The sequence below is a fragment of the Paramisgurnus dabryanus genome, chromosome 2 (assembly GCF_030506205.2).
Source record: "Paramisgurnus dabryanus chromosome 2, PD_genome_1.1, whole genome shotgun sequence".
In the NCBI taxonomy this organism is placed as follows: domain Eukaryota; kingdom Metazoa; phylum Chordata; class Actinopteri; order Cypriniformes; family Cobitidae; genus Paramisgurnus; species Paramisgurnus dabryanus.
In genome coordinates, this window is record NC_133338.1 from 29539516 (window position 1) to 29566033 (window position 26518).

At 39.3% G+C, this 26518-nt stretch overlaps 1 protein-coding gene across 11 annotated transcripts; it reads right to left on the reverse strand.

Moving 5' to 3' along the window:
* On the reverse strand, positions 1-26081 carry bdnf (brain-derived neurotrophic factor). Of its 11 annotated transcripts, none has more exons than XM_065267745.1 (2): positions 26061-26081; positions 1-1557 (listed from the first exon to the last, which is right to left on the reverse strand). In XM_065267745.1, exon 2 carries the CDS (start codon positions 1534-1536, stop codon positions 715-717), a length of 822 nt encoding a protein of 273 aa, XP_065123817.1. In that variant the 5' UTR covers positions 1537-1557; positions 26061-26081; the 3' UTR covers positions 1-714. The 11 variants fall into 11 exon arrangements, with proteins under 11 accessions (XP_065123817.1, XP_065123823.1, XP_065123818.1 ...); XM_065267751.2 differs by lacking the exon at positions 26061-26081 and adding an exon at positions 16512-16714; XM_065267746.1 differs by lacking the exon at positions 26061-26081 and adding an exon at positions 15824-16251.
* Between the last annotated feature and the right edge of the window lie 437 nt (positions 26082-26518).

Below are 26518 nucleotides of genomic sequence, written 5' to 3' on the forward strand. Positions count from 1 at the left end.
AGTAATTTTATTTCTTCAAATATTTCAATTTAATATTGCAAACAAATTCACAACATACAAAATGAATTATATTAATCCAGAACACATGTCAATGAATAAATTTTATATATATTTTTATATATTTTTTTTCATCTTGTGGGGATAAAAAAATAAACAGCAAAGCTTTGACAACAGCACCTTGACATAGTATGTATTTCCAACATTACCTTGAGAAATTGAGGATAGTAAACAGACAAGAGTACTTAGAGGAGGAAATCCTGTTACGGTTGAGAATGTAAACGGAATGTTTTGGTCGGAAATCATTTCCTTGTTTTCCCAAAGTGGACAGTTTTTCAATTCACGATTGAAGCAGCATGCAAGTTTTTTCTTTTTTTTTTCTTGAACGTAATTCTTCCTCACCCCCTCCTCTCCTCATCTCTCAAAATCTTGGCAACGTAAAAAACACAATGTCTTGAGGAATGTGATATAGTAATTTGAACTGGGCGCAAATGACTGATCAGATCTTTTTTAATTGTTTACAAGGTCATGAATATGTTCAATAAATAGACTGTAGTATCACTTTTACTGTATAAACTTCATCTTTTTTACATGCAGTCCATAAAATTTTCATCTGACGGAATAATTTACCCTGTTATGTATATATACAAATAGATATTTTCTCTTTTCTCTTTCTCTTTTTTTAGAACTCTCAATAAAATCTATACATTGTGTACACTATCTGCCCCTCTTTATGGTCAATGTGCATACACACGAAGTGTCTATCCGTATAAACCGCCAGCCGATCTTCCTTTTGCTATCCATGGTAAGGGCTCGCACGTAAGACTGGGTTGTCCGGCATTGTGAGTTATAGTGCCGCTTGTCTATTCCTCGGCAGCCCTCCTTTGTGTACCCTAAGGGGTTGCATTTGGTCTCGTAAAAGTATTGCTTCAGCTGACCGTTAGTCACGGGGACCTTCTCCAGAACGGTGACTGTCTGGCCCGACATATCTATGGCCGTCTTTTTGTCCACAGCTGTCACCCACTGGCTAATACTGTCACAAACGCTGAGCTCCCCTCGCCGCGCGGGGTCCGAGTGCCGCCGCACGCGCATCGACATGTTGGCGGCGTCCAGGTAGTTTTTGTATTCCTCCAAGAGAAAGAGTAACGGTGGCTCCAAAGGCACTTGGTTGCTGATCATCACCCGCGAGGCATACAGGTCAACGTCCTTCGAGTTCGCTGCGACTGCTGCTGCGGGACCACCCCCTCCTTGGCCCTGGTCGGCCCCGGGGCCCAGTTGCTGCGTTGCCTCCCCTTCCACCTCAAGCAACTCCTCGATCACCTGCTCGAAAGTGTCCGTGAGCGAGGGCAACCCCCCACCGCTCTGTGGAGTCCCGTGGCCCCGGCTGCCCGAGGTGACGGCGGCGGCGGCCGCCGCGGCAGCAGCGCCCAGGTAGCCTTCAGCCCGGTGGCCCCCCTGCACACCCGGGATCTCTCTCATGGGCGCAGCTCTCATGCAACTGAAGTATGAAATAACCATAGTAACGAACAGGATGGTCATCACTCTTCTAACCTGTTGGAACTGCAAAAGGGAAAGAGACAAGAGGGATGGGGGAGATAAAAAAGTGAAGGGGTGAGATGGTGAGAAAGCACAACTTCAAAGCAAATTCTTAACACTTTTCCAGCGACAAAACACTCAGATAACGATTGTTGTAAAATTGATCCAAGTGGTGCAGCAATGTTTTCGGAACTCATTATGCCTCTAAATAACGTCAATAATGTGTAATCTTTCACCAGAGTGCAGTTCTTCCTCTCTGCAGGTGATTGTTGTCTCATGAGTCATAATTAGTTGTAATGGTTTACAGCAGTCTTACGTTATTGTGGGTAATGAAACTTTGTGATCGCGAATCAATTCAACGCACAACACATACGCCACATGCAGACTTGTTATTTCTTTGTTTCATTTATAGTTACAGCCCAAGGGGAAGCAACTAACACCACCCGCTTTCTTTTTCTCGGCACACACACCTGAACGCGCGCCCCCCCACCCACCAACAAATGCAGCAGGCTAAATTCAGAGCCCCTGAGGTATCATTAGGAGGACATGTGAGGATTGCTCCCACTCTTCTATGTCTTTCTCTTTCCCTTTCTATCCTCCTGCACGCTCCCCTGCCGCCTTCTCTGTTACCTTTCAGGGGTGTGAAGTGTTGACTGCTTGCGAAAGATGGAGCAGATACTGTGCAAAATCCATTCGTAAAAATGACTTTGGAGGCGGACCAAAAATACCATGTTTGTGTAAAATAATAACAAAAACCGATTAACTAAGATTTAAATCATTTTATCATGCGAGTAATTTAAACTTTGGAAGCGCATGACTCTCACACAAGAACTATCCAAGCTCACTACGATGCTTCACAAATGATTATCTTTCCCATTAATAGAGTTAACTGAAATAGAGACACAAAGGAAAAGAGGGAAATGAATTGAGACGTGTGAGATAAATGACAGGGAAAGAGAGAAACAGAAAGAGGTGTTAAAATGGAGGGAAGCGATGCAGGGAAAGATTAAATGATGCCCATCCTTCATTCACCTATTCATACCCATACGCATGCTGTATTCTAATGAGCACATTTTCCTCTGAATTCGATTCCTCCAGCTGTTAAACTCTAAGAAATGCAAAATAATGCATATTGGGAAACCAATACAGCCCAAAAGGGAATCATCATCCTCTTCGCCGGTCTATTTCATTCATTCACTTTCCCTTCCTCTTTGCGAATCGCTCTGCAGCTTTCTCTTACCTCTCCGAAGTCCCTCTATGAGTCACTGCAATTCATTGCATCCAATGGCATCCCAGTGCATATGAATGGACAAGGGGAGCATTCATAAACAACAACAACAAAAAATAGATTAGCATCACTATCACTTTTCGAAGGAGGGGAGAGGTGGGGGATGGGGGGGCATTTAAAAATATCCAGATCCGCAGCAAGGCTTCGCCAGTTCTCTCCGCTTGCTGCCGTCCTACCGGTGCCCCGCTCTGCCTCAGGACGAGGCAGAGGGAGGGACCGCTCTCAGAGCAGAAGGCAGTACAGGAGAGAAGGAGGGACCCGCCCAGTCTAAAAGGCATTTGTTTCATTCTTAATTGGTGTCTGGGGCCACGGCTGCGATTTGCTAGCGCAGCGATGACTGCCATGGAGATGTGCTTTCTATAAATAGGCCGGCTGGGAGTCCCACAGTCTCGATTCAGAATATCACAGCCCTCTACTTAATGAGCTCAAAGTCCCTTTGCTCAGTGACGTTGCAGTCCACGAGGGGTACGGGTGCGTTTGTGTGTGTGTGTGCCAATGTGTGTGTTTGGCAAGGGAGATGAGGTGGGGGCATCTTTAATCTCCTCTCTCAAATGGTCAAAAACAAGCATGGAAAAAAGCTGAGGATACAGCTGTGGAGAACAGATCAATCCTAATCAAATCAGGCGCTGCACAAAATGTGTGTAAAAGCTGCTTCTGCAGGCATGAAAAGATACTTCAGTCTGTCAGCTTTCCCAGTAATGGAAAAAAGCTTCTTACATTGTCAGCAATTACCTCTGCCGAATATAGCAAGGAATTTAAAGTGCCTGTCTGTGGATTATTCAATAATTCTGGCTTATTTATTTTATTCTCATACAAAATTCCTCCAGATATGTCACGTCTGTAAGGATGGATGGATCATTGTCAGCATTGCAGCTCTCAAGACAACCTTAATGTGGGTTTACACATACACACGCGCGCACACACACAGCCCAGTAACCGCCCCAGTTTCAGGATGATCCCAATTAACAAACATCTGTCGTCTCCCTAATGAGAGAGGTATTTATATATATTACAGAAGACTCTGAATGAGATACCAGCATCAGTCATGCTGACAACCAAATCCCTTCTCTTGCCCTTCCTGACACCAGGTGGAGCACGGATGCCATCTCTCATCCGATTCCTACCGGCAACACAGAACTTTAAATACATCAGAGGTGCGCCAACGTCATAGTGAGATGATGGTCAGTTATTGTCAAAGGAGAAGGCCTTCAGGTAACAACATTGACTAAATTGTATCTTTACCTCCTAATTAGACTAGAGCGCTGGTGTGTAGCAGGGGGTGGAGACCAGGAGCACAACAACCCTGATGACGTCTCTGGCTGGTCTCCGAGGGGGATGAGAGGAAAAGGGCGGTGAGGCTGGAAGAAGCGGTGCTAGGGGCAGTGCCACTCATCAGCTCACAATTGCTTTCCATTTTCCTCTGGGGTCCCTTCTCACTGGGAACAACAAACGATTTTATTTCTAACTCTGCTATTTCCTGTTTCCATCAAGAGAATCAATATGGATTATGCTCTCAATCAACTTCCTCTTAAAACGTAATCTAGACAATGAATCACTTTATTGCTCTGGGACTGAGTTGGCAATAACCGAGACCTTCTGTCTCATTCAAAGCAGAGAGCGAGAAGACAAGATTACCTGGACAGATGTGTTTGTTCTGCGCTAATATGTTGACCGTGTTTGTGTTCGAATTGCGTGCAATTGCAATATCCTGTCAACATACGATGTGCAAACACGATGCGTGCATTTGTGTACATATGGGAGTACAGGGAGCGGTTTTTCATGGGTCAGAGAAGCCAAGTGGTAATGTGCTAATAAGCTTTATGTAAAGAATCTAATCACTCTTTCAGGTGTGTTGTTTAAATATCTAAAATAAAGATTTAATGCAAAACAAGCCCCATTCGATTTTCAAAGCTAATTTGTACTTTTTATCTACCACCTTTGAAGCCAGATTCATTTTAAGTCATTGAATATTCTACAAACAAGGTTTACATCAATCAAACCTATCTTATGAGAATGCATGCAACCTTTAGTGAACTCTCTACCTCAAAACAACATATACAGAAAGCCTGATGACATACTACATTCACACAGCTGTATTTGATCCATGTGCTCGGGGCTTGGCAAGAGCACGTCGAAACATCTTTTACTGTAAAACATGATTGTACCTCGGTTGGACATGAGTGGCAGCTCTTTGGTTTTGCGAGAAAGAGCACATTGCACCTGCTCAATTGTTTGGAGAGGGGGCAGGTAGGACAGGATAGTTTGGTCTCCGTGATCCTGATACCCCCACAACTGTATTTGCTTAAGTCTCCATGCCACAGAGGGATTAGTAAAGAAATCCAGTGATGACAGATATATAAAGCTCCTCCAACTTGAAAGTATAGTGGTAACAGACACTTTTATATTAGTCCTCGCACTCTATAGAAAAAGGAGAAAGGTCTAAGATGCGAAGACATTTAACAATGTGTAATTAAATATATAAAAGGATCAACAAAGGTTTGAAGATGAAGGCTTTGGAGAATAACAAAAAAGATTTCTGATTGCCTCTCTATACTTCAATGACATGAACAGTGTGGTGTGCATCACCTAAGCTCACACAGGTGTCTCAGCTGCTAATTATCATTCGGACTTTAAAACATGCCATCCATAATGGTTACCACTGATCAAACAAGACACAACTTCAAATTAACTTTATTTTCTACTGTATGTTCACAAACTGGTGCCTTAAAGCATAACTTAAAGATCAACTCAAACAATAAAATCCCTCATCACAAGCTCTAACAAATAGGCCAAAATTGGGAACACTAACTAGTGCATAAGCACATTTTGAGAAACATTTGTCTTTCCCTTCTTTGTGCACCTGCAGATTAGGGCTGCAATGAAATGTCTCTGTGGGAAAGTTACCCCAATTTTAAGGCCCTAGACTTTGAAACTTGGTTTACACTACCTTGGATTTTAAAGCTGCTGCAGGCTATATTTTAAATAAATCCAAAGCAATCTACATCGATCTACATTATCTTTACAAAAAACAAAGCAACAATCAATTAAACACTACTAATAAATAAGTTAACTATTCCGAGGTGCTGTTCAAATACTAACACGCTTTGTAGTTCACATGATTGTGTTGTGAATGAGGCTTTGAAGCCGAAAGGCAGAAGACAAATTAAACATTAGCGCTGTAATAATTTATGTATAAGTTGCGTCTTTTCTCGTAACAGGAGAAAGAGCAGGCATTGACGAACTGGAAATATTATCTAAGATTTGCCACTGATATGTTAGTAGAGATTGAGTGTTTTTCCGGGAACTTTCTTAGGAATTGGAAACATCCTGAGGGTGTCAAACATTAAAAACTTATCAGGCTCAAATGTATACGTTTACTGTATAAACTGTATGTGATCATACATTTTTCACTAAAAATGTTGGCAGAAGAGGATAAAACAGCAGCAACTACGTATAATCCATCATTTGCTCTTCTACCTTCTTTTTTTTGACGTTACAACACTTTTGCACTAGATGGCGTATTCGCCTACATAAAGCGCTCGAGAAGCTTTTGATGCCAGTGTAAGCGGAAAGCATAGACCATTAGAAACACATCTCATTCTTTCTCTCTGTGATATAAACATAAGAGAGAGAGAGAACACACAAGGCAAACTGAAAGAATGAATAGCTGACATTTCCCTCCTTTTTCAAATGTAGGTATAGCTATATCAACTATGGTTCAAATATAAAGGAAATTAAAAGTTTAATCATACATGAAAATGTAACATTCAAAAATATATATGGCTACATGCACAATATCACAGATTATCTAAACATTTTAATATTAAAATGCATGATTACAAAGTCAAATAGGACATGACAAAAAAGTTAAAACCGTATTCAAGTAGTTTAAAAGTTTTTTCTTATTGTTTCCAAAAGTGACCTAGAACTATAATTTATGATGACAATTAAGGAGACTTTATCTGCTCTTCTTTGGTAGTTTTATCTATTTCAAGGGAAGGCTAGACTCTACACGGTAAACCTAAACGATGATCTCAAGTTTCGTGTTCTTCAGGTCTTATTGAATTCGCCAAACCTATTTATTCTCGGAACGTTGGGACAGGTAGCCTAGTTTTCTTATAAACAATATATGAACAAACATACTATTATGTGTTTAGAATTTTTTATATTTTAAAAAAAACAAGATTGACCATTATGCTCTATCGAACTCTTACTGAACGGATAAAAGAAGTCAGGATAAATAGATATTAGACACGGATAATGAATAAAACACACTTTTGCATCTACCCCTGTCTTGTTATCTATTAGAAATTCAATCAACATAATAACGCCGTATCTTATGCACGAGAGGATAGCGTTTCATGTTACGGCACAGCCAGTACCGTTGCATGATCTAGCACTTGACTACTTTTTCTTAACTCCACGTCTCATTAAAGCATAAACCATCAAATAATACTCTACTCCTCACAAAAACCTACCTTTACTGTCCAGTCGAAAAGGAGACCATTCACCAGGGCTGTGTCATCTGGGATGTTTTGGGTAAGCCCTCCGCGTAACTATTTTTGCGATATTTGCGCGCTCTTCGACAAGCAGCTGCAAGTTGTCTCTTCAGCTTTGGAGCAAATAGATTAAATTATTGATGGTGGAAATTGCACGGTTGAGGTAATGGACTCCCATGACCGAGCGGATCCTCTGGAGTTGGGTTGAAGCAGTTGGATGGCATGGTGAGCGCTCGCAGTGTAGTGCGCGTTCAGAGACCTCGCGAGCTTGAAATGACGGCTTCATTCCTCCTCGCGACTACAGTAACTACTGCGTGACGTTGCAACATGTGACTCAACCGCGAGCCCGACCGAGAGCCAACCGAGTGAGACGATTGTGCTTAAGGAATAACCGGAAAGTCTGTTATGATGCCTTTCACAGATCGCCTAACAGCAAAGTATGGGAATTCTTGGAGATATTAAAGCCTTCATTCGGCTTTTACATATCAGTCATCGCTTTCTTCTCTCAGGTGTTATTCATTGTGCTAATCTAACTGATGGTGACAATGTGGTGCTTTTGATGTTTCCTCGTAAAAAGACTGAATAAAATATAAGTAAATAATATGTAAATATAAGACTAAATAAGCTGAGGAATATCACTTTGTGTATTTTAAGTTTATTTCAGGAAGTTTAAGACGAAAAAAGGCATTATGATAACAGGCTACCTGACGTATATTTTGTTTATTTTCAATCTCCGCTGTTCTTGCCCTTCACTTTAAATTGAGTGGCTTTGCTGGTTCCTAATGGGCAGCTGTTGGGTTAATGTGAAACACCTTTTTGTGACAAGACTAGATCATCTGCTGAAATTGATATTTGCAATTGTGACTTTACAAAGGTAGCTTCAAAGTAAAGCGCTTACCCTTTCCCCCACCACATCAAGGACCCATTATTTCTGTATGTGATATTTTAAACCATTGTAAGTACGAGACCCTCTGTCTGCCAAAAAGGGCTTATGTGCCAGATGTTGGTTTATTGCTTTTAATACTGTGCATTGTTCTTCAGGTGTCAGTTATAGGAGTGGTTTGTTTGATACATGTTGGTTCAAATGTAGCGTTACCATGTTTAATGCATATGACATGACCTTCTAGGTTGGAAAGGAGGGGTGGGGTTCTTGTGGTCCTTATTCTCTTTTCCTCTCGCACACACTGCATTAACTCCCCATACGCTCAGCAAAACCATGCTCAAAAGCTCCCTGTGATTTTGAACCGTATCCAATGACCGTATCCAATGCAAGTTTTATATAGATGAGTCTGGTGTATAGTGATGATGATTATACTCTGCTAAAGGTAATGAGGTGGAGAGGTTTCAAACCTAGCTGTTCCCAGCATGGGAGCGGATGCTAACACCTGCCTCATCACAGTTAAGTACAAACACAAACACACACTGACTCATATTCACATATTCTACATCCTTGTCTTTCTTCCATCTTCATCTCACTCATAACACACTAACAAACTATCATAAATACACATTCATCTTCACTCATTGAGACATACTCATGCTTACAGCCCCTTCCTCTTCCCTATAGGGACAAGCCAAGATGAATATAACTCATCCCATAGGTTCACAGGAGGAGAGGGCAAACCCTGGATGACAAAGAGTTGCATCAGCAATTACTGAGCGACATGACTCCAAGAAAGGTAAAACACACACACACACACACACACACAAAATCATATACGCTCACACTGCGCATAAGGGCTGTTACAGCCAGTAAAGTCATAAATAAATCACTCTGCTTCTCATTAGGAACACAAAAATAATATGGATCTCATTCAGAATTGCAAATGCAGCACAAAGTTGACACCAACACCACAGAAACCACAAAGAGGACAGATGGGAGATGGATTAATATGAATACAGAAAGATAGAAGTCAAAGAAATGTACTTTTGTGAAAACTTCAGAAATCAAAAATCCCCATCTTGTCTCCCAACCACCAAAAAATTAAAAGATCAGATGATTGACGCGTTGAATGTTGAGAGAGTCGGAGCGGCGTCAGAAGCGATGGCCGTGTCTCTATCCAATAGGTCGGGTCGCTAATGACGTCACCTCAGCTTTCTCAAAAACTCTTCTTGCATTTGTCTCTTGTTGTCTTCTTGTCCCAACATAATGGTATCCAGGAACAATGAGACAGTTCTTCCACATAAGTTTCCATGTAGGATTTTGAAGTTGCATTTTGACACTTAACGAAGCATCAACAGGTTACTGGAGATCTCTGCCCTGTTCGAACCTAAAAATAATCTAGTTCTGTCTACTCCAGGATAAGATGACAAAAATTTTTGGGATCAAAAGTAGTTGTAAAATCAACTAATGATAGTCTCATTATCAGCCATTGGGAAATAAAGATTAAGATGCTGTCTTTGGCCAGCTGATAATGAGAAAACTAGGTCCTAATCGTTGTCACTGGTCAGTGTGACACACCAATAAAATCAAATTTATAGCATTCATTACACAAACTACATCATTAGTGAACACAGGAAAGGGATGAATGTAATTTCTGACCAAACAGCGATACAATGAAACTTAAAAGCAAGCACCACGTATGTTAGCATGGTACTAGATTTTCACAAACACTTTGCCACACATTTCAGCACTTGTCACCAAAACATGAATCGGCGAACATCAAAAAAAAAAAGATGAAAAATTAAATGAAATGCAACTTTCACAATTAAAGACTTAGTATACATCAATGAATTTGCCATGGTGAACATGCAAAAGTAGGTACACTTTTTCCAAGTATGTCTCACCTTTATGTTTTGTCATTGCTTTGAAATGAGTGAGTCATTTTGCACAGCTTCTAGATCCTTCACCCATTAATGAGTGCATATTTCCTAATTTTTCGTCGGCTTGCTATCTGTAGGGAACAGTCTAGGACTAGGCAGTGCTTTGTGTGACTCACATCAGCATCTCTCATCTGAGAGCCACTCTTTAGACTGAAGAATTGCCCAGTACTCCTCTCTCCAGCAGCAAGCTGCAACAGGTCTCTGTTATCATTAAAGTGTTGATGATGGTCAACAGCGGCCAGTCGTATACGATAAAGATCTTAAAGTCTTGACTTATTGCAGCTACGCTATTGGGCTACACACAGATATCCACTTTAGACACAATGAGCTATACAATCCATGTAACTGTAATCTATCTCTTGCAGCATACACCAGCTACACTGGTAATGTATCCGTGGGGTATAAGCCCTCTGCTGCACTTTATCCCTTTGTACACACATCCTCTGGTAATCTAGCCTTTTGCTTGCCCAACAAACCCTCATGTGTCAAGGGTGAGTATATTTACATAATTAGGTACTTGGTTCTTTTTATAAACCACCATAGTTCTTCTTTTGCAAATGTATAACTTTGCGACAAATAATATCATAATATAAAGTATTACATGTATATAAATGATATAATTGGACAATAGGAACGGATCTACTCATCGCTTTTAAATAAATAGTGCCCTTAGGAAAGAAAATACAACTTAAACAACCACCTGTTGGATTTAAGCTTAAACTTCACCTATTTATTGCTGAAAAAGAAGGTGAGAAATTAAAGATAGACTCTAAACACGGTGTCCAAGCAAAGAGCATAAAATCATTGTCGCCAGATGAGAAACAGCAGTCTGAATAATTTCAAAGATTTTTATAGTTTAATGCATTTGTCAGCACCCTTGTGATGAAACCTTTATATAAATCTCAAACACAGATTTGTTACCGTTGTTATCTCACATGCACAGAGGCAAATTGCAAACATGCTATAGAAGTCTTGCATACATACCCAAGCATTGACGCTGTCGAATTGTTAAAAAGATTCCTTGGTGGAGCCTTAGTTGCCAGGCACCAGCACTAATACTGCTCTGTAGCTATTCGCATACAAAAAGGCAAGTGCAATTCCATTTTTATATAAGAGTAAAGCACACAGGTGGGTGGACAAGTAGCAAAACTCACCACATAGCCCCTACCACATGCCCTTTGAACTTGCATAAATAAATATCTGCTGGAGGTCAAATACACAAATTCACATATGCATAAACTCCCCTGTTTACACAAACAACACTCACTGATGCGAAGAGCAACATCTGCATTAAAGGCACGTGATAACAAAATAACACAATTGTTTTTTAAAAGTCCTATGTCTATAACAATCAGATTGTTTAAAAAAATGTATTATTAGGCTACATCCTACACTGTAAATACAACACGACCTCTCGCATTTCTCTAATGCCCTCGCGCCTCAACGCACATCACGCAAGCACTTATTGAGCGCGCGCCCAATTCCTCAAGCCTCTATTGGTTTTCTTGGACCAAAAAAACAAAATCCGCAATCGGAAGTGTTGAAAAGATTTATTGCCTTTTCCACTTATGCAAATCTCTTACACTGCACAGAAAAAAAGCTTTAGCTTTGTATTATTTAATTGTTTTGGCACCACTGAGTAGATTATTAAATTATGCAAAATATTAAAATTGTTGCCAACACATAGTCTAAATTATAATATCATAATAATTATTATAAAACTTAATATGACTTCTATTATTTTAATTACACTATTTTTTTATAGAATAAACCACCTTTTTAGAGGAAAAAATGACCTTTTCCTTGTTCGCAATTGTGGCGAGCATCAGCTTTTATTTCCCCAAGGAACTCTGCATATTCTTTATAATAAATTCCTCCCGCGGCCGTGAGTGAATCAGTACGCAATAAGTCGGTACATCTCTATAAAAGTTAATTAACAAAGCCAGTCCCGGTAAGCAAAACCATTTCCATATTTGACTTATAAATAGACCTATCCCATGAACATTCGCGGCACTCAGTCAGCAATGATGAATGAAACGCCGATTAAACTGTAAAAAATATAATACCACAATAGCATTATGCGATAGCCTATTTGGATTGAAACCTACCAAGCTCAGATTTGTTATTGACGCCCACCTTTAACTCTGCAGCGATCAGAGAGAGCTGAGAGGAGGGGGTCGGAGAGGGAGATTCTCAGCTAGATAACACAACCCCATTTATGGACGGATCCGATGACGTACATTGCAGAAAGTTCTATAAAAAACCCTCCTTACATACAAAGTGTGTCGTGCCATCCCCCAGCACCCCCCACCCTCCCCGCAACCGCCTCCAGTACCCCCTCCCCCCCGCATGCCCACACCCACACCACCAGCCCACATCTCTATCCCTTTCTGTCTATGAAGTAAAATTATAATATAAAAATATAGCTGTTTAAAGATAAAAATATACATTAGACAAAAGGAAACACGACTCTGAGATTATTTAGAGAGGTATGAAAACACAACCCACTAACAGTTTAATAGGCTATTAGGATTCCACTCGGTGTAAGACAGAATAATACAGAAGAAAAAAAATCAAATATGTGAATGCAGAAGTATTAGTTATGCACAATGTCATTGTTTGCCAATAAAATCAGGCATTATTTCGTTGTACAACATAAAGATGCATTTATGCATTAAATGGTTGCTTATAAATACGGGCGTTTATGACCGTTATGTTGCATTTGCATAATTATGTTTATACTATTTGCCCAATAATGATAATGCGTATGTTACAATGACACAAAACAACGATAATTAAGTAGCCTACCTACATTTTGTTCCCATATCAACTGCTATCTTATTTTCGGAAAAGAGCAAACAAACAAACAAACCAAACATGTGCATATTTTTCCACTTCTTTTATGTCACTGTAAAATTAGAGGCTCGATTAAATGTTATATTAGTAACTACACAGATTTTTCGATAACTATTTCTGTGTGATCATGACAAGAAAAAATATTAATAGAGAAATTACCGATTTAGCAGTGATGAAAGAAGCTAACGCAGCAGGACAAAGAGAAACGGCCACAAGGATCATTTAAAAGCAGCTAAATAACACATTGAATGTATTCCGCCTGATAGACTCTTGATTAACGCAGTGATACGAGCGCCCGGAGGCTTTCATATCTGTCTGTTTGTCATTCAATCGCTTCACACTTTAATCAGATTCTTGGATACAAAAAAGCGAGCGTAACCAATATCCTCCGCTCGTCCCCCTCAGAAACTGAGACGAATTCCTAAACTTAGTCGGCATAAAAGTCAGAAAATCATCAGCGAAAGGCTCCTATAAAACGCTGACTGTCCTAATTTTGCCTCAGTCTTGCGCGGCTCTTCTTCAGGTCCCTCCACAATACGCGTGAAAGCCTCTCAGCCATTTCCTTATCAGGCAATCTTATCGGTGGCTCCATCTAACCCAGCCAGAACAATTGACAAAATCCTGACCACGCCTATCCAAATTCTTATTCATTTTAAATGGAAATAAATATATGAACACGCAAACACAAGCGCGCGCACACAATGTTTTGCCCCTCGGGCTATTTTTGGCGAGGCAATTCAAAATACTTTAACGTGAAATGTTATCTGTGGCGAAAGCGTTTAGCTCTAAGTGGTTCCCAACTGTTCTGCGTGTGCACAGACAGACCTGTGCGCTGGGGAGCGAGCTGAGCAGGTGATGCTGGAGGAGAGGAGTGGATATCTCGGGATGAATGAAACGGAGACGCGGTCCGTAGTAAAAACACTAGCAATATGTCCACGGTGACGAAGTGCGGAGATGCTACAGACGCGATTACATTGATAGGGCTGGTTGCACCACTTTAGGATCGATTCAACGAATAAATTAAACCGCCATACTAACGAAAACAACCTTTAGCTGGTAGGAAAGGATCTGAATGACAGGTACAGATAGATAGATAGATAGATAGATAGATAGATAGATAGATAGATAGATAGATAGATAGATAGATAGATAGATAGATAGATAGATAGATTAGTTCGTGCTGAGTCGCATATTTTATAAAAGACATGCCCATTATTCAGCAAGCAAAGTCTGTACTAGACAATTGCGCATTTATGACAACAAGAATTCCGCAAGCTTTTGATTATGGTGTGACTGTTTACTTTGCCATATTATAAATAACTGCACATAAACAATTGCCAAATCTGTTCATGGCTTTGTATGGGTGAATTTGTAAGGTCCTGTGCGTGTATATATTATTCCGTTCGGTCTTATGAATAAGCGATAGAGTCGTGATTGTTAATTAAAATAACTTTGTCACCGTTACGTTTTCTGCTTTATCCTTAATGTAAAGAGAGTAAGTTGAGGCGAAATGTAAAACGATACGTAAGTTTACCATTTCCCTCAGTGTTCTCTCTCCCATCACTGTCCATCATCTTACTGAGAGCGTAGCCTTTTCTCCTTCCGTAACCACTATCTAAACTTAAAATACGTAAAGACGTACAATTGCTATATTCACAGAAAAGACATGTCGCAAAAAAGAACAGCTAGTGAAGTGGATAATAACACAAACTGGTCTTACCTTTTTAAGAGCTGACAACCACTATCAGTGGTTAGATCTCCAAGACCAACACTTGCATTTCCCAAAGTTAACGCTGTGCACCAAGTGGAGCTTGCAAAGTACGCGTACCCTACAGCAGCTCTAAGATTTCAACTTTCACATGCTCTAAGTGACGACAAAACTCCAAGCGCAAAGTAAGCAGACCCGCTATTGACTGGTTCTTTTTCCTCGCGTTTGTTTTTCACTGGTCTCCCTCCGAAAGCAAAAAAAGAAGAAGGAAAAAGTGAAACAATTCCCTAGCTTTGGCAAAAGAACTGCAAACACAAAAGGCGATGTCCACTCCGTGTTAGTCCGCAGCGTTCAACGACTCCGGTGCCTCTGTCCAAAGTGCTGAAATCATAGCACAGCTAAGGTTACTTAGAGGCAAAAATCTATACTTTCGTTAAGTGCCACTTGATATTGCTTTACTCTATTGCTTCCCCACGCCTTGTCACGTGAATATATCCCTGCCAAGCCCGTCCTGTTAATATTTGATCACATGTTGACCGATCCTTTGCTTAACAAAAGAATCACTTATTTCAAAAGTCGGTCATATCCCTCTAAAGAGGAGTCCCCCAAAAGGGTCAAAACATGTCCCCAAATCACACAGTAATAGGTTGCGCTCCGTAAAGCTTACTGATGCTCTGCTTTTGTCCTGCAGGGCAGATGGACATGTCTACACATGTTGCTTCTCACTGACAGAGCACTTGGGGGGAAAAAAATCATATTTAGTATAAAAAAGCGATATAGGCATTAAAGCGCAGTTTGGCACACAGCGCAAGAACAACAAAACAAATTTGAATGTATGTTCTCTATACGGCTATTATTGTGCCTGCGTTTTTGCTCTGCTCAGATACACGAATCACAGAAAACCGCTCCGTTACAAAGTTTTATATTCATTTGACCAGTTATAAACCCTCATATAACTAGCCTTCAGCTTTAGGGTCCATAAGCACGAGACCACTCGTATGTGTCGTCTATGAAAATATGTTCCTATCATTACAACCCTACTGTGTAAACACAAGCTATGCCATTTGGAGTATAATTATTCCTTTATAAGTATATAGTATTTTCCATGCTACTTACCATTTTCCCCTATGCTGTCCTGGAGATAGAAGTGTCTTAATATCCACACACTCCAACAGATGCTGGTAGGTAATGTGTCTTGTTTGAAGTCATCATATGAGAACTTCTGCCGTGCTCAGAAGATCGCCCACCACTTGGGTGACTTATGAATCTAATAACCCCTTTGCAATATCCGCGTGCTTAAACTCTCTAACACCTTGGTGACTGTGCCGACAGGACAAATAGCAACCAGTCGCGATTTACCGAAAAACCCAATACAGATTTACGCAATGCCCTCGCTGAGAGAAACGCCGCGTTAGTGCTCTTACGTGATTGAAATAAGCGAAGGCGGTCAAGTTTAGGTGGGCACTAAACTGACCAGTAGCTACAACAGATCTCACCCCAATAGACGTTGAACGGAAAAACAAATGACCGTGACAAAAGTTGCGCATCCGAGATATCAATGTGCACTTCTTGATGCGCCCGTGCTTTCATTGCGCGTCATATATGTCAACATTACGCGAAGCCGGTACACTTCACGACATTTTCAATCTATGACTGTTTTCCCAGCCTAGGGAGACCTTAGTCAGGTAAGATCAAATTCCACAATGTTATTTTTCTGCCAAGTAAGGACCAAGTTCTCGGGAGACTTGTTGCTGCTGCAAAGCTGTGGGAACAGAGGAAAAGGGTTTTTAAGTACCATACTTACATCTGTGCAATACACTTTTGAGCTTCGTTATGTATGTACTATAGCAAAAGAAAAAAGCTGAATCCCCGTCCGTCTTGAGGCACGCTGTCAACTTAAAGGAATGACAGTGTTTTTCTCACGCACGACTTTATCTTGACATAAAGAAAGAAACTGAAGTCACGAAATCCAAATCGGAAGGTTGTCTGTTATCAGTAAAATTCCATCAGTTGCGCGGTGAACACTCAGACATCTAATTGTTATGCAGTGACGAGGCGCTATGCTTGCATGTGTCCTACAAATGTGCTGGAAAGTAACATGAGTAATAGGTGGTATTTAGCCGCATATGAGCCAAGATTCGCTCGAGCTGGAGAGTTGTAAAAGAAACGAAACAGCAATGTATTTATAAATCACAACAACCGTAAACAGCACCCTACTCTGTATGCTTGGGCAACACAGACACACTAAAAACATGAGCTGGGGAAAGAGAAAAGTCCAAAAAGTCTTTTTCAAGACAAAGATCAGTGATATCTAAACACATTTTATGGCTAATATTCAGACTTTGTTTCCTGTAAATGGACAGAAACTTTGATTCAAGTGTTTTGATGCAACAAGTTCATAAGTCTGTGCAACACGTACTCCTTCACCTGTTCCTATATTGAGACTCGTGTTCAGAAATTATGTCTACACTGTCAGTAGCAATAAGCACATATCCATCAGTAGTAAACAACTACATAGCTTACTTGTTAATTGATGGGATAGAAAGTTCACGATAGAATGCACATGGCAATTGATCCTGATATACTAATGGGAAATGAATGCAAGCAGGCTCGGTGCCTTGGAAAAAAATCTGATTAAATAGAACTGCATCTCTCTTCACTGCCAGTCTGCTTAAGACTTAATAGAATTTGAAACAATATTTCTTCAGATCAGTTCACATTAGGTTATCAGTAACTTCTAATTCATCAACATTAAATCAATTACGAGAGCCTTCTTTAGCAAATCAAAAGTTTTAAATAAATACATTACTTTACTTTAAGGTGATTATGACATGTGATTTATTTGTGCTGGGTTACTTTAAACCCAATGCTGGGTAAATATTAGACAGAACCCAGCATTGCATTGAAACAACCCCAACATGTGTTCTGTCCAATATTTACCCAGCATTGGATTAAAAATACCCAGCAGAATTTCGAGTGAGCGTTGTCAGATTTGGTTTGATGCATTAACGTTTGCCAGCTCATGAGTTTGCTGCTTTGTATTGATTCCTGTGTCGCTCTTTTTGCACTTGCAGGTTTTGGCGCACTGCAGAGTAGCACATACTTGATCTTCATGATGGAGTGAATGAATCTGAAAGAAAACTGAATGAATGAGTGTCTGGAGGTTGAATACACTAATGCAGGTGAGTTTGTGCTATACGTAGATATTTCAAACGCTGAGTGCTTAAATAAATGAAGGAGGGTTGTGTTGCCGAGAAACGGGGGCTTTGAAGAGGGTAAACCTCTTCATGTGGAATGTCATGACCAGAACAGCACAAAACACTCTAAAAAATCCTGGGTTATTTTTTAAGAGAATATTACCCTTCGTTAAAGGGATAGTTCACCCAAAAATAAAAATTCTGTCATCATTTACTCACTCTCATGCTGTTACAAACCTGTATTAAATTAATTTTTTTGATGAACACAAAAGAAGATATTTTGAGAAATGTTTGTAACCAAACCGCCGTGGACCCCATTTACTTTAAAAGTATTACTTTTTAAGTGAATGGGGTCCGGTTTGATTACAAACATTTCTCAAGATATCTTCCTTCATGTTCATCAGAACAAAGAAATTGAAGCAGAGTAAATGATGACAGCATTTTCAATTTTGGGTGAACTTTCCCTTTCAGGGATGAAAACAAGCCGCTGGATTGTACCTATGCTGGGTTGATTTTAACCCATTGTTGGATCAATTAAAAACATTTTTAGGGAAAAATTTTGTCCCTTTTTAACCCAATACTGGGTTGAAAATCAGCATCTTGAACCTGCCTCAGATTAATTTGTCATCACTTTCTCTCTTTTTTCTCCTAGCTGCATCACTTCATCACTCCAGTCTTCCTTTCCTCTCCTCCGTTCCATCCACGCTCGCACAGTTTTCACAGGCTCCCTGGATGACTCACACTCGGCCCTCTGCACCACCCCTGCCCTCCCCCGTACCTCCTAAACAGAGAAACCCAGAAACTCAGACTACAGGTCAGTTCTTCTGCCTAAGACAAAATCCCCCATCCAGCCCTTATCTGACCTCTCGTCATAACAGCATAAATAAACAGTGCTACTTAATTTTCACAGCACATCCTTTACAAGTTAGTGAAACAAATTTAGAAATAGTATTGTTCAGTTTTGTTATTGCGTGGTACAACAGTGTTTTGTTTGGATTATTTGACCCTTTCAAGTCATTTTCTCTGAAATTTTTATTAATATGTTGTTCATCATATTATGTATTAATGACTATGAACTCTATTTATAGAAAATAAATAACTTTACATCTTTTTTATTATGGCTGTAAAATAATTTGAAATGTCTTGGGGAATAGGAGATAAAATTCAGTAGATAAGAGAGATTGGAAAGAATGGTATGTTGTGAGAGGTTTTTATTTACAATGGAAATAATGCCTAGAAACCTCAGCAATGTTTATTTTGGCTCATTTAAAGGAATCTCCTTATAAAACGCAAAAACATAAACTTTAAGGAGAAAAATGTTTTATAGAAAGCTTTTTAATAAGAGGCTTTGGCAAAAAAGGTCTATAATATAACTTAGTAGTGTGGTTCTCCAAATAAAAATCTGCGTTAGTCACGTAATATAGGAAACTCTCTTTGTTTTTTATCTGAACACATGGGTTTGGTGTTGTTGTTGTCTTTATGCAGGTCACCTGAGCTGTTTGTCAAGCCTAATTACATTTGGGCTTCGCCCAGTCTCCAAAATCATTATGAGAACTAAAGTGTATGGCTGCCAAAAAGAATTGCACCGTCAGCATTTTCAAGCCCCCTTCTTCACTCCATTTACCGACCACTATTAAGAGTGGATGGGTCCTCTGGGAATGCCGTATCATTTCTCTGTTTCAATTTGTGTTCCATAAATATCAGTAATGGGGCTTGCACGTCACAACTTACACAGTACCTGGCGGTAAAAATAACCCTAAGCAGTGGGTGTGTGCACGTGTTAGTGGAGGAATGGATCCTATCCTCTCTATGGCTGTATGGATGTCTGTCGTTCTGCAATTTCTCTCACTTATCGTCACCAAATGCTACCTCTGGTCTTATGCATACATCTTTCATTCGGGCATTACCTCATTTCATCCTTTAATTACAAATTGAACTATAATACAGACGATTCATCTCTATTCAAATTTCAATATTCAGAGTCCAACTTTGTTACAGACTGTATTTCAACTTTCAAATACAAAGTCAACTCTAATACAGACTACTTTCAACCTTCAATTAAATCTTTAATTCTAGTCCAGACAGTTATGAATTCATGTTTATTCAAATTATTTTAATTTGAGAAATCAACTCTGGTCCAGAACATTTGAACCAACAATTATACATTTATATAGATTTCAACATTCAACTACAAAAGTAACTTTGATACAGACCATTGTAACTTATAAAGGGATAGTTCACCCAAAAATGAAAATGCTGTCATCATGTACTCACCCTCAGGTTGTTACAGATCTTTATACATTTCTTAGTTCTGATAAGCACAAAGAAAGATATTTTGAACAATGTACCATTTTTGAGCACCATTGACTTTTATAGTGTTTTTCTGTCCTACTATAGAAGTCAATGGTGCCAGTGTTTCCGCTGCTACCCAGTCTCACAAAATTATGTATCTATAGTCACGTAATTTTTTCGTGATCGTATCATGAATTTCTGTTTATGTGTCATTGTCACATATTGGTAAATCAACTGCTTTTCCTATTTTCAAACCATTTTCTTTCGGTTTAGTGTTAGATTTGGTGATTGCATTAGGATGTCACTTAAAGGAACAGTATGTAGGATTGTGGCCAAAACTGGTATTGCAATCACAAAACGTGTGGCTAAAACTGGTACTGCAATCACACAGCTGGTGGCCAATATACCAAACGACAACATAAACATCAGTTGAGGGCTGCAACTCCACTTTTTAAATGAGAATATCCTAGCCGGACCGCTGTTGTGAGTGATATAAACATTTGAAATGAAAATGATTTCTTAATGTCTAGTGACATTTCCGGGCCATTTAATGATTAATTGATATAAATTTCTTACATACTGTTTCTTTAAAGTATTGGTTTATACTATTTTATTTTTATTTTTAATATTTTCAAATTTTTAAAACATTGTCTCCTGGCGTTAGTGTTAGAGTTGGGTTTGGGTAAGGATATCATTTTATGTAAATCTAACCTTAAACCGAAGCATAAATTGTAAGAAAATAGGACAAAACAGTTGAGTAACCAATACGTGACAATGACACATAAACAGAAATTCGTGATACAATCACGAAAAACCGCGGAAATCAGTATCACGAAAAATAAAAATAAAATTACGTGACTATAGGTACGTAATTTCGTGTGACTGGGCTTGTTTCAGCAAAACAAAGAAATTTATACAGGTTTGTAACAACTTGAGGGTTAGTAAATGATGACAGATTTAAAAATTTTGGGTAAACTATCCGCTGAACTATTCAATTTTGATTCTGAAACAGACCACTTTAAGCAACTAAAAATCACAATTTTAAACTATAAATTCAAATTCAATACAGATGATTTTTAACCTTTAAATATTAATCTGCAGTTTAATGTAACCTATACACCTGCTATGTTGTGTGTTGAACAATGTGCCAGTGATGTTGCCCTGTGTTTAAAAATCCTACATATGAATCCTCCATAGTTTTGTCACTAAAGTGTTTAGTGGTTGGTGATCAACAAGTGTCAATGACTGAATCACATGGGGAGGTGGATCTGTATATTATAAGAGTCATCATACAGTGTTAAAACTTATGATGATCTCAAAGTTATGACTGTATTGACCGCCTGACTTTTCATCATCAGGATGTTTGACATTTGGCAGACATTTCATTTTATCATTAGTGAACTATGAGATTTATATGCAGATTATGGCTAGTAGCATACCAATGCAATTTAAATATCACCATGACATGGTTAGCAGCTTTCTGTGAAGCTTCTTGGCAATTGTGCATGTGTGTGGTGGCCAAATGTTTTAGAACACCAGACACAGATCTGAAAATATTGACCTTTTTTGTCTCCAAAACATGATTTGATTTCATAATGACGGTTTCTCTATGCACAACAAATATCAGATGAAGTGAGCATGTTTTAATCCACTTTTAAATTTAATGTCCACCTTTTGCTGCACATTTGCACATTTTCCTAGCACAGTGTCTATATATTTCCTCAAAACTTCATTAGTAATGTCATTCCATGCCTTCTGCAACTCAAAATGACCCAAATCTCCTAATGATGGCCACCACTGGATCTACAAAGTCATCATCATGCTCTATAAACCATAGAATAGAGCTATCAGAAGCAGATTTAGGTCAAGTGCAGTTTATAGTTGTAAAAATAAACTGCAGTGATGTAAACTGAAACTGTAGCTCTGAACTATCACTCATATGGATGTACATACGCACACCACCATAATCTGTGAACAATTAATGCGCAAATCCATATGATACACACACGCACTCGCGCGCACACACATAACATTTATAGACAAGAGTGTTTGAATCTTTTCATGCACATGCAAATACACTATAAGAAAGGATGTGTTCATTTTTAAAAAAAAATTTGTGTTATGCTATTTAACACATTATGTGTCAATGTGATGGGTTATGAAAAATTGATTTAACATTATAGTGTAAGTATTTGATTTATACTTGCCTTTTAATTATTTTTATAAACTAAACAAGAGTCTAAAAACATAAGTCTGTTTGTTTACATCTCATGTCAACCAATTTTAATTTCACACATTTGCATATTAAACCTACTGCGTAATTTTACATGCTCATGGAAAAACGAAACTCTACAAAGCTGATTGCTATAGATATTGATGTCTCATTAATAACTTTATATATTTTACTCAATAAAATTCGGGGCATAAATAGGTTATGACTCCAACTTATGTTCCCCCATCATAGTTCCTGAGGTGAAGTTTATTTGACTAGTCTACTTTGCATGCTTTTCAATGGTGAAGGTTTGGACTCTAAGGGCCAGCAGCAGTGAGGCTTTGTTTATTTGCATTTTGGAGTATACAGACATCTAATATTGAGCTGTTAATACAGCCATAAGCAACAATGCTTTAGTCCTCCTGGTCAAAGTCATTGTTAATTGAACAAAATAGGACAAACAAAAATTAAACAATTACTCATTGGACATCATTAAGTGCCAAGACATCAAAGACTGTTGTTGTTTTTATTTAGCCTGAGATATAAAAGTGCATGAGCTGTTTATGTTTTTGTTCATCTGTTTAGTTAGTGGCCATCTGAGTCAGAATTTGGTCTCTTGTGGTGACAGTATTGGCAGTTGTAAAAAGTTTCTCAGTAAAGGTCCTATTTTTATTTAAGACGGGGCACAGTGAAAAAAAACACAAATAAACAATAATATAAATTGGTAGTAGAAATTATATTAATTGCTGTACCAAAACAAATAAAAAAGATTTAAGGTTTATATTGAGTGTAATTGACTATCACTGTGAAGTCAAAACGAAAGTAAAACCTCTATTTACTTAAAGCTCAACTATTTGTTTATTTTACATTTAACTCATGTCACAATAACTTGCAGTATATCATAATTTAAATTGTTCGACATTATGTTTTGTTACATCACCATTAGAAATGTACAGATATCCTGGTATGGGCATATTAGTCACTTGACTGGGTTTGTTATTATTGCTCAAAAAGACAGACGCAAATTGAATGCTGTTGTTGAATTCTGTTTTGACACTGAGCAAACATGTGTACACTTGGCGTGATGCCACTTAGTTCTGTTACACCGTACGGCGATTTCCAACATGTCCGTCCCTCTCACGTTTGCCATGCGTGCAGTCAAACACACACACACACACACACACACACACACACACACACACACACTTAGACGCCAGACATTTAGGCTATGCGGCTTTCCTCATCGCACTGTAATAACAGACAGGTCTAAAGTAAGGCCATGAAAGTGAATAAAAGAGGTATTTGCTGAAAGGCTGGAGACAATACTAAAAGAGTGGGATTTTTTCCCTGTTGATCTGTTAGGGATATCCTACTCCAAATGCGTCTCTCTCTATACATCAAAGGGCCGCTGCAATAAAAGCATGCTTGTGGAGGGTGAACAAACTGCCTCCTTTGTGCCGCCTCCCAGCCAAACTCAAGCAACACAAAGCAGTTGGATGTAATAAACTGCAAAAAGAAGCCTGCACTATTTAGATGACATGCTCTGCTCTGGCGGTTGGCCGCGCACCTTTGTTTGGCTCAACTTGGGACCGTCGTATAATATTACTGCATCAAAATCCTCTTAGACTCCTGGAAACCAGGTCCGATTACAGATAGCCCCCCTGAACGTCCCTCCGCTTCTTTTCTTCTTTTAAACTAAGGAAAGTTGATGTAGTCTGATAAGACAGAGACTGTTAACACTTTAGCTTTTAGCCCGCCGCTGGATAGTTGGGAGTGGTCAGACAGATTCAGTGGCCTTAACGTATGGTACAGTTAATGGGATAAAAATGAATTATGATTTCGAAAATGCATAAAATATTATTCATATGATGTTGAATGACAAATTAATGCATATTTTATTTGCACTGATTTTATGGTACACTGGGTGCTAAATAGCATTAAAAGCGGTTCACTGGCTCGTAATCATAGGGGAACCATTTTAAGTGCCATATAGCACCTACTGTATGTAGAACCATATTGTGCTATATAGAACCATATCTGGATGATTCTTCATAGGTGGTATATAAAAATGGTTCCCCCATGATTACGAGTTTTTGGTTCTATTTAGCCCCATTTTTTTTAAGAGTGTACCAAAGAATTGTTAGGTCTAAATGAATGCAAAACACCTCACACTTTATTCCAAGGTCTCTGCAAAATTAAGTCCAAGGTAACCCATGAATGCACTAATTTAATATCCTGAATGTTTGGGCACTTTTATACACAAGCACGATTTTTTAATCGTTTGTCAAAACAAAAAAAATGAAACTCATTTACAATGCCAATGCACATCAGCCTCTCATTGGTTCTTAGTCTCACTGCCTTGTTGCTTTCAGTGGAAATGTTGAAAGAGAGGAATTATTTAAAGGGGCACTGAGGTGAAGAACATCGGGGCTCAGGGCACGGCAGGACAGCGGAGCTCTTTGGCTGTATATATCTCATAAGGATACCTGGCCGTTCTAGATTTTGCTGTGTTTGTGAGGAGAGAATAAAACAGCCTTAAAGTAATGTTATGACTCATCCCCAGGGTCATTTGCTCTCGCTGCAAATGAGAGTGGGTGTCTCACTAACTTGCAGATATAAACTGGATATTGTTTTCATTATTCTACAGCTATATTTGGTAAAACGGTGAGAGAAGAAGCAGAAAGAAACGAGAGGAGAATGTTTGCATCCCTCCTCGCCGGAGACCGGATCACGTTTATCGTCAGACCTTCGCAAATGTCAGCTTGTCGTGACGAGATGGACATTTGCCCTTGGTTTCTGACGCCAGGGGTTATCTAATCAACACCGCTGCTTTGTGACTCAGTAAAGTGAATTTCACGAAAATATCATCGTAAAGTGCAGGTATAAACACCATAATAAAATGCAGTCTTCAGATTACTATTACTAGTTTTCATTTCGCTCTCACACATCCTCAGGATGAGGCTTGGTAAGGATGCCATGGCAACGGAACAGGCAGCCGATAGGTGTCCTGACAATAAGAAGGGGGTCGCTAGGGTCTGACTCATCAACGGCAGTGCTTAATACAATTGGCCTGTTGATTAACTTGCTGAACTCTTAAGTATCAGACCAAAGTCCAACAACAAGTAGTTTAAGTGTAAGAGTGAAAGAAAGCATCAAGAAGCCAACAGAACACTTCTCCGCCTTTTTCACGACACGACTCTCCAGAAGCCTACGAAGGAGCCATCAATAGATGCACCTACGTAACCATGTGTAACCATAACTACATTTGTCTTTGCCCTTCAGGTGATCCTTGCTCAGAATGCCATTGCCTGCTGTCATGCAATGGGATATTGTGGTGTTCTTGCAGTTTTGTTTGAATATATTTGAATGGAAGCTGCACTGTTTTCACTCAGCTCTTGGCCTCTGACTGCCCTGTGACGTGATGACACACCTTTTGTTGTGAAAGGCTTGTCACAGTCGAGCATTCAGAACATTCAGAGGAGGTTCTCATTATTCTGATCTGGTGACAGATTTGTATTACTTCTAATACGTAAATACTTAGATTTGACCCGCACCTGCATCTCAACTGCATGCCTGTATCTAGAATCTGGATGGGACGCTCTCTAATGGAAATAACATGAATAGAAGCATTATTAACTCCCTTTGTGCTTACCTTAATATTCGGAGCTCCTAGGTAGCAGTGGACCGGTGGTCCCATTTGACTAGGTCTGATTTCGGAAAACGCGCCAGATCCGCGGATTCTCTCCGTGCTCCAGGAATTTTGATATTCGTCTGAGTGGCGGAGCTCGCAGGGAGCAGGTCGATCGCCCATGTTCCCTGCTTTACATTTCAAATCTTAGCTTATCCAAGGATTTCCATACCATCTATTTGAATATTTTCCACTCTGAAAGCTGGGAATTAGTGTGCTGAAACATTCCTGTTTCATAATCCTTCATACGACAGTCACAAAGTTGATGATAGTAGTAAATTCCCCTCAATTTATATTGAATCATAAATGTGATCTCTTAATATTTCAATCACTTCCTGTTGAGAGTGGTAAAAATAAATGGAGAGGAAATGGAGACTTTTTTAAAGCTTTTCTCCATGTGGGACCTCGGTAATCTCACACGT

What these genes read in the sequence shown, in the direction of transcription:
- bdnf (XM_065267743.2), bottom strand. Translation starts at nt 3,165, where the DNA reads ATGGCAGTCATCGCTGCGCTAGCAAATCGCAGCCGTGGCCCCAGACAC. An exon ending in CCTCTCCCCTCCTTCGAAAA is followed by an intron (nt 1,558 to 2,898) that starts GTGATAGTGATG and finishes TCCCTTTTGCAG; the next exon opens with TTCCAACAGGTTAGAAGAGT.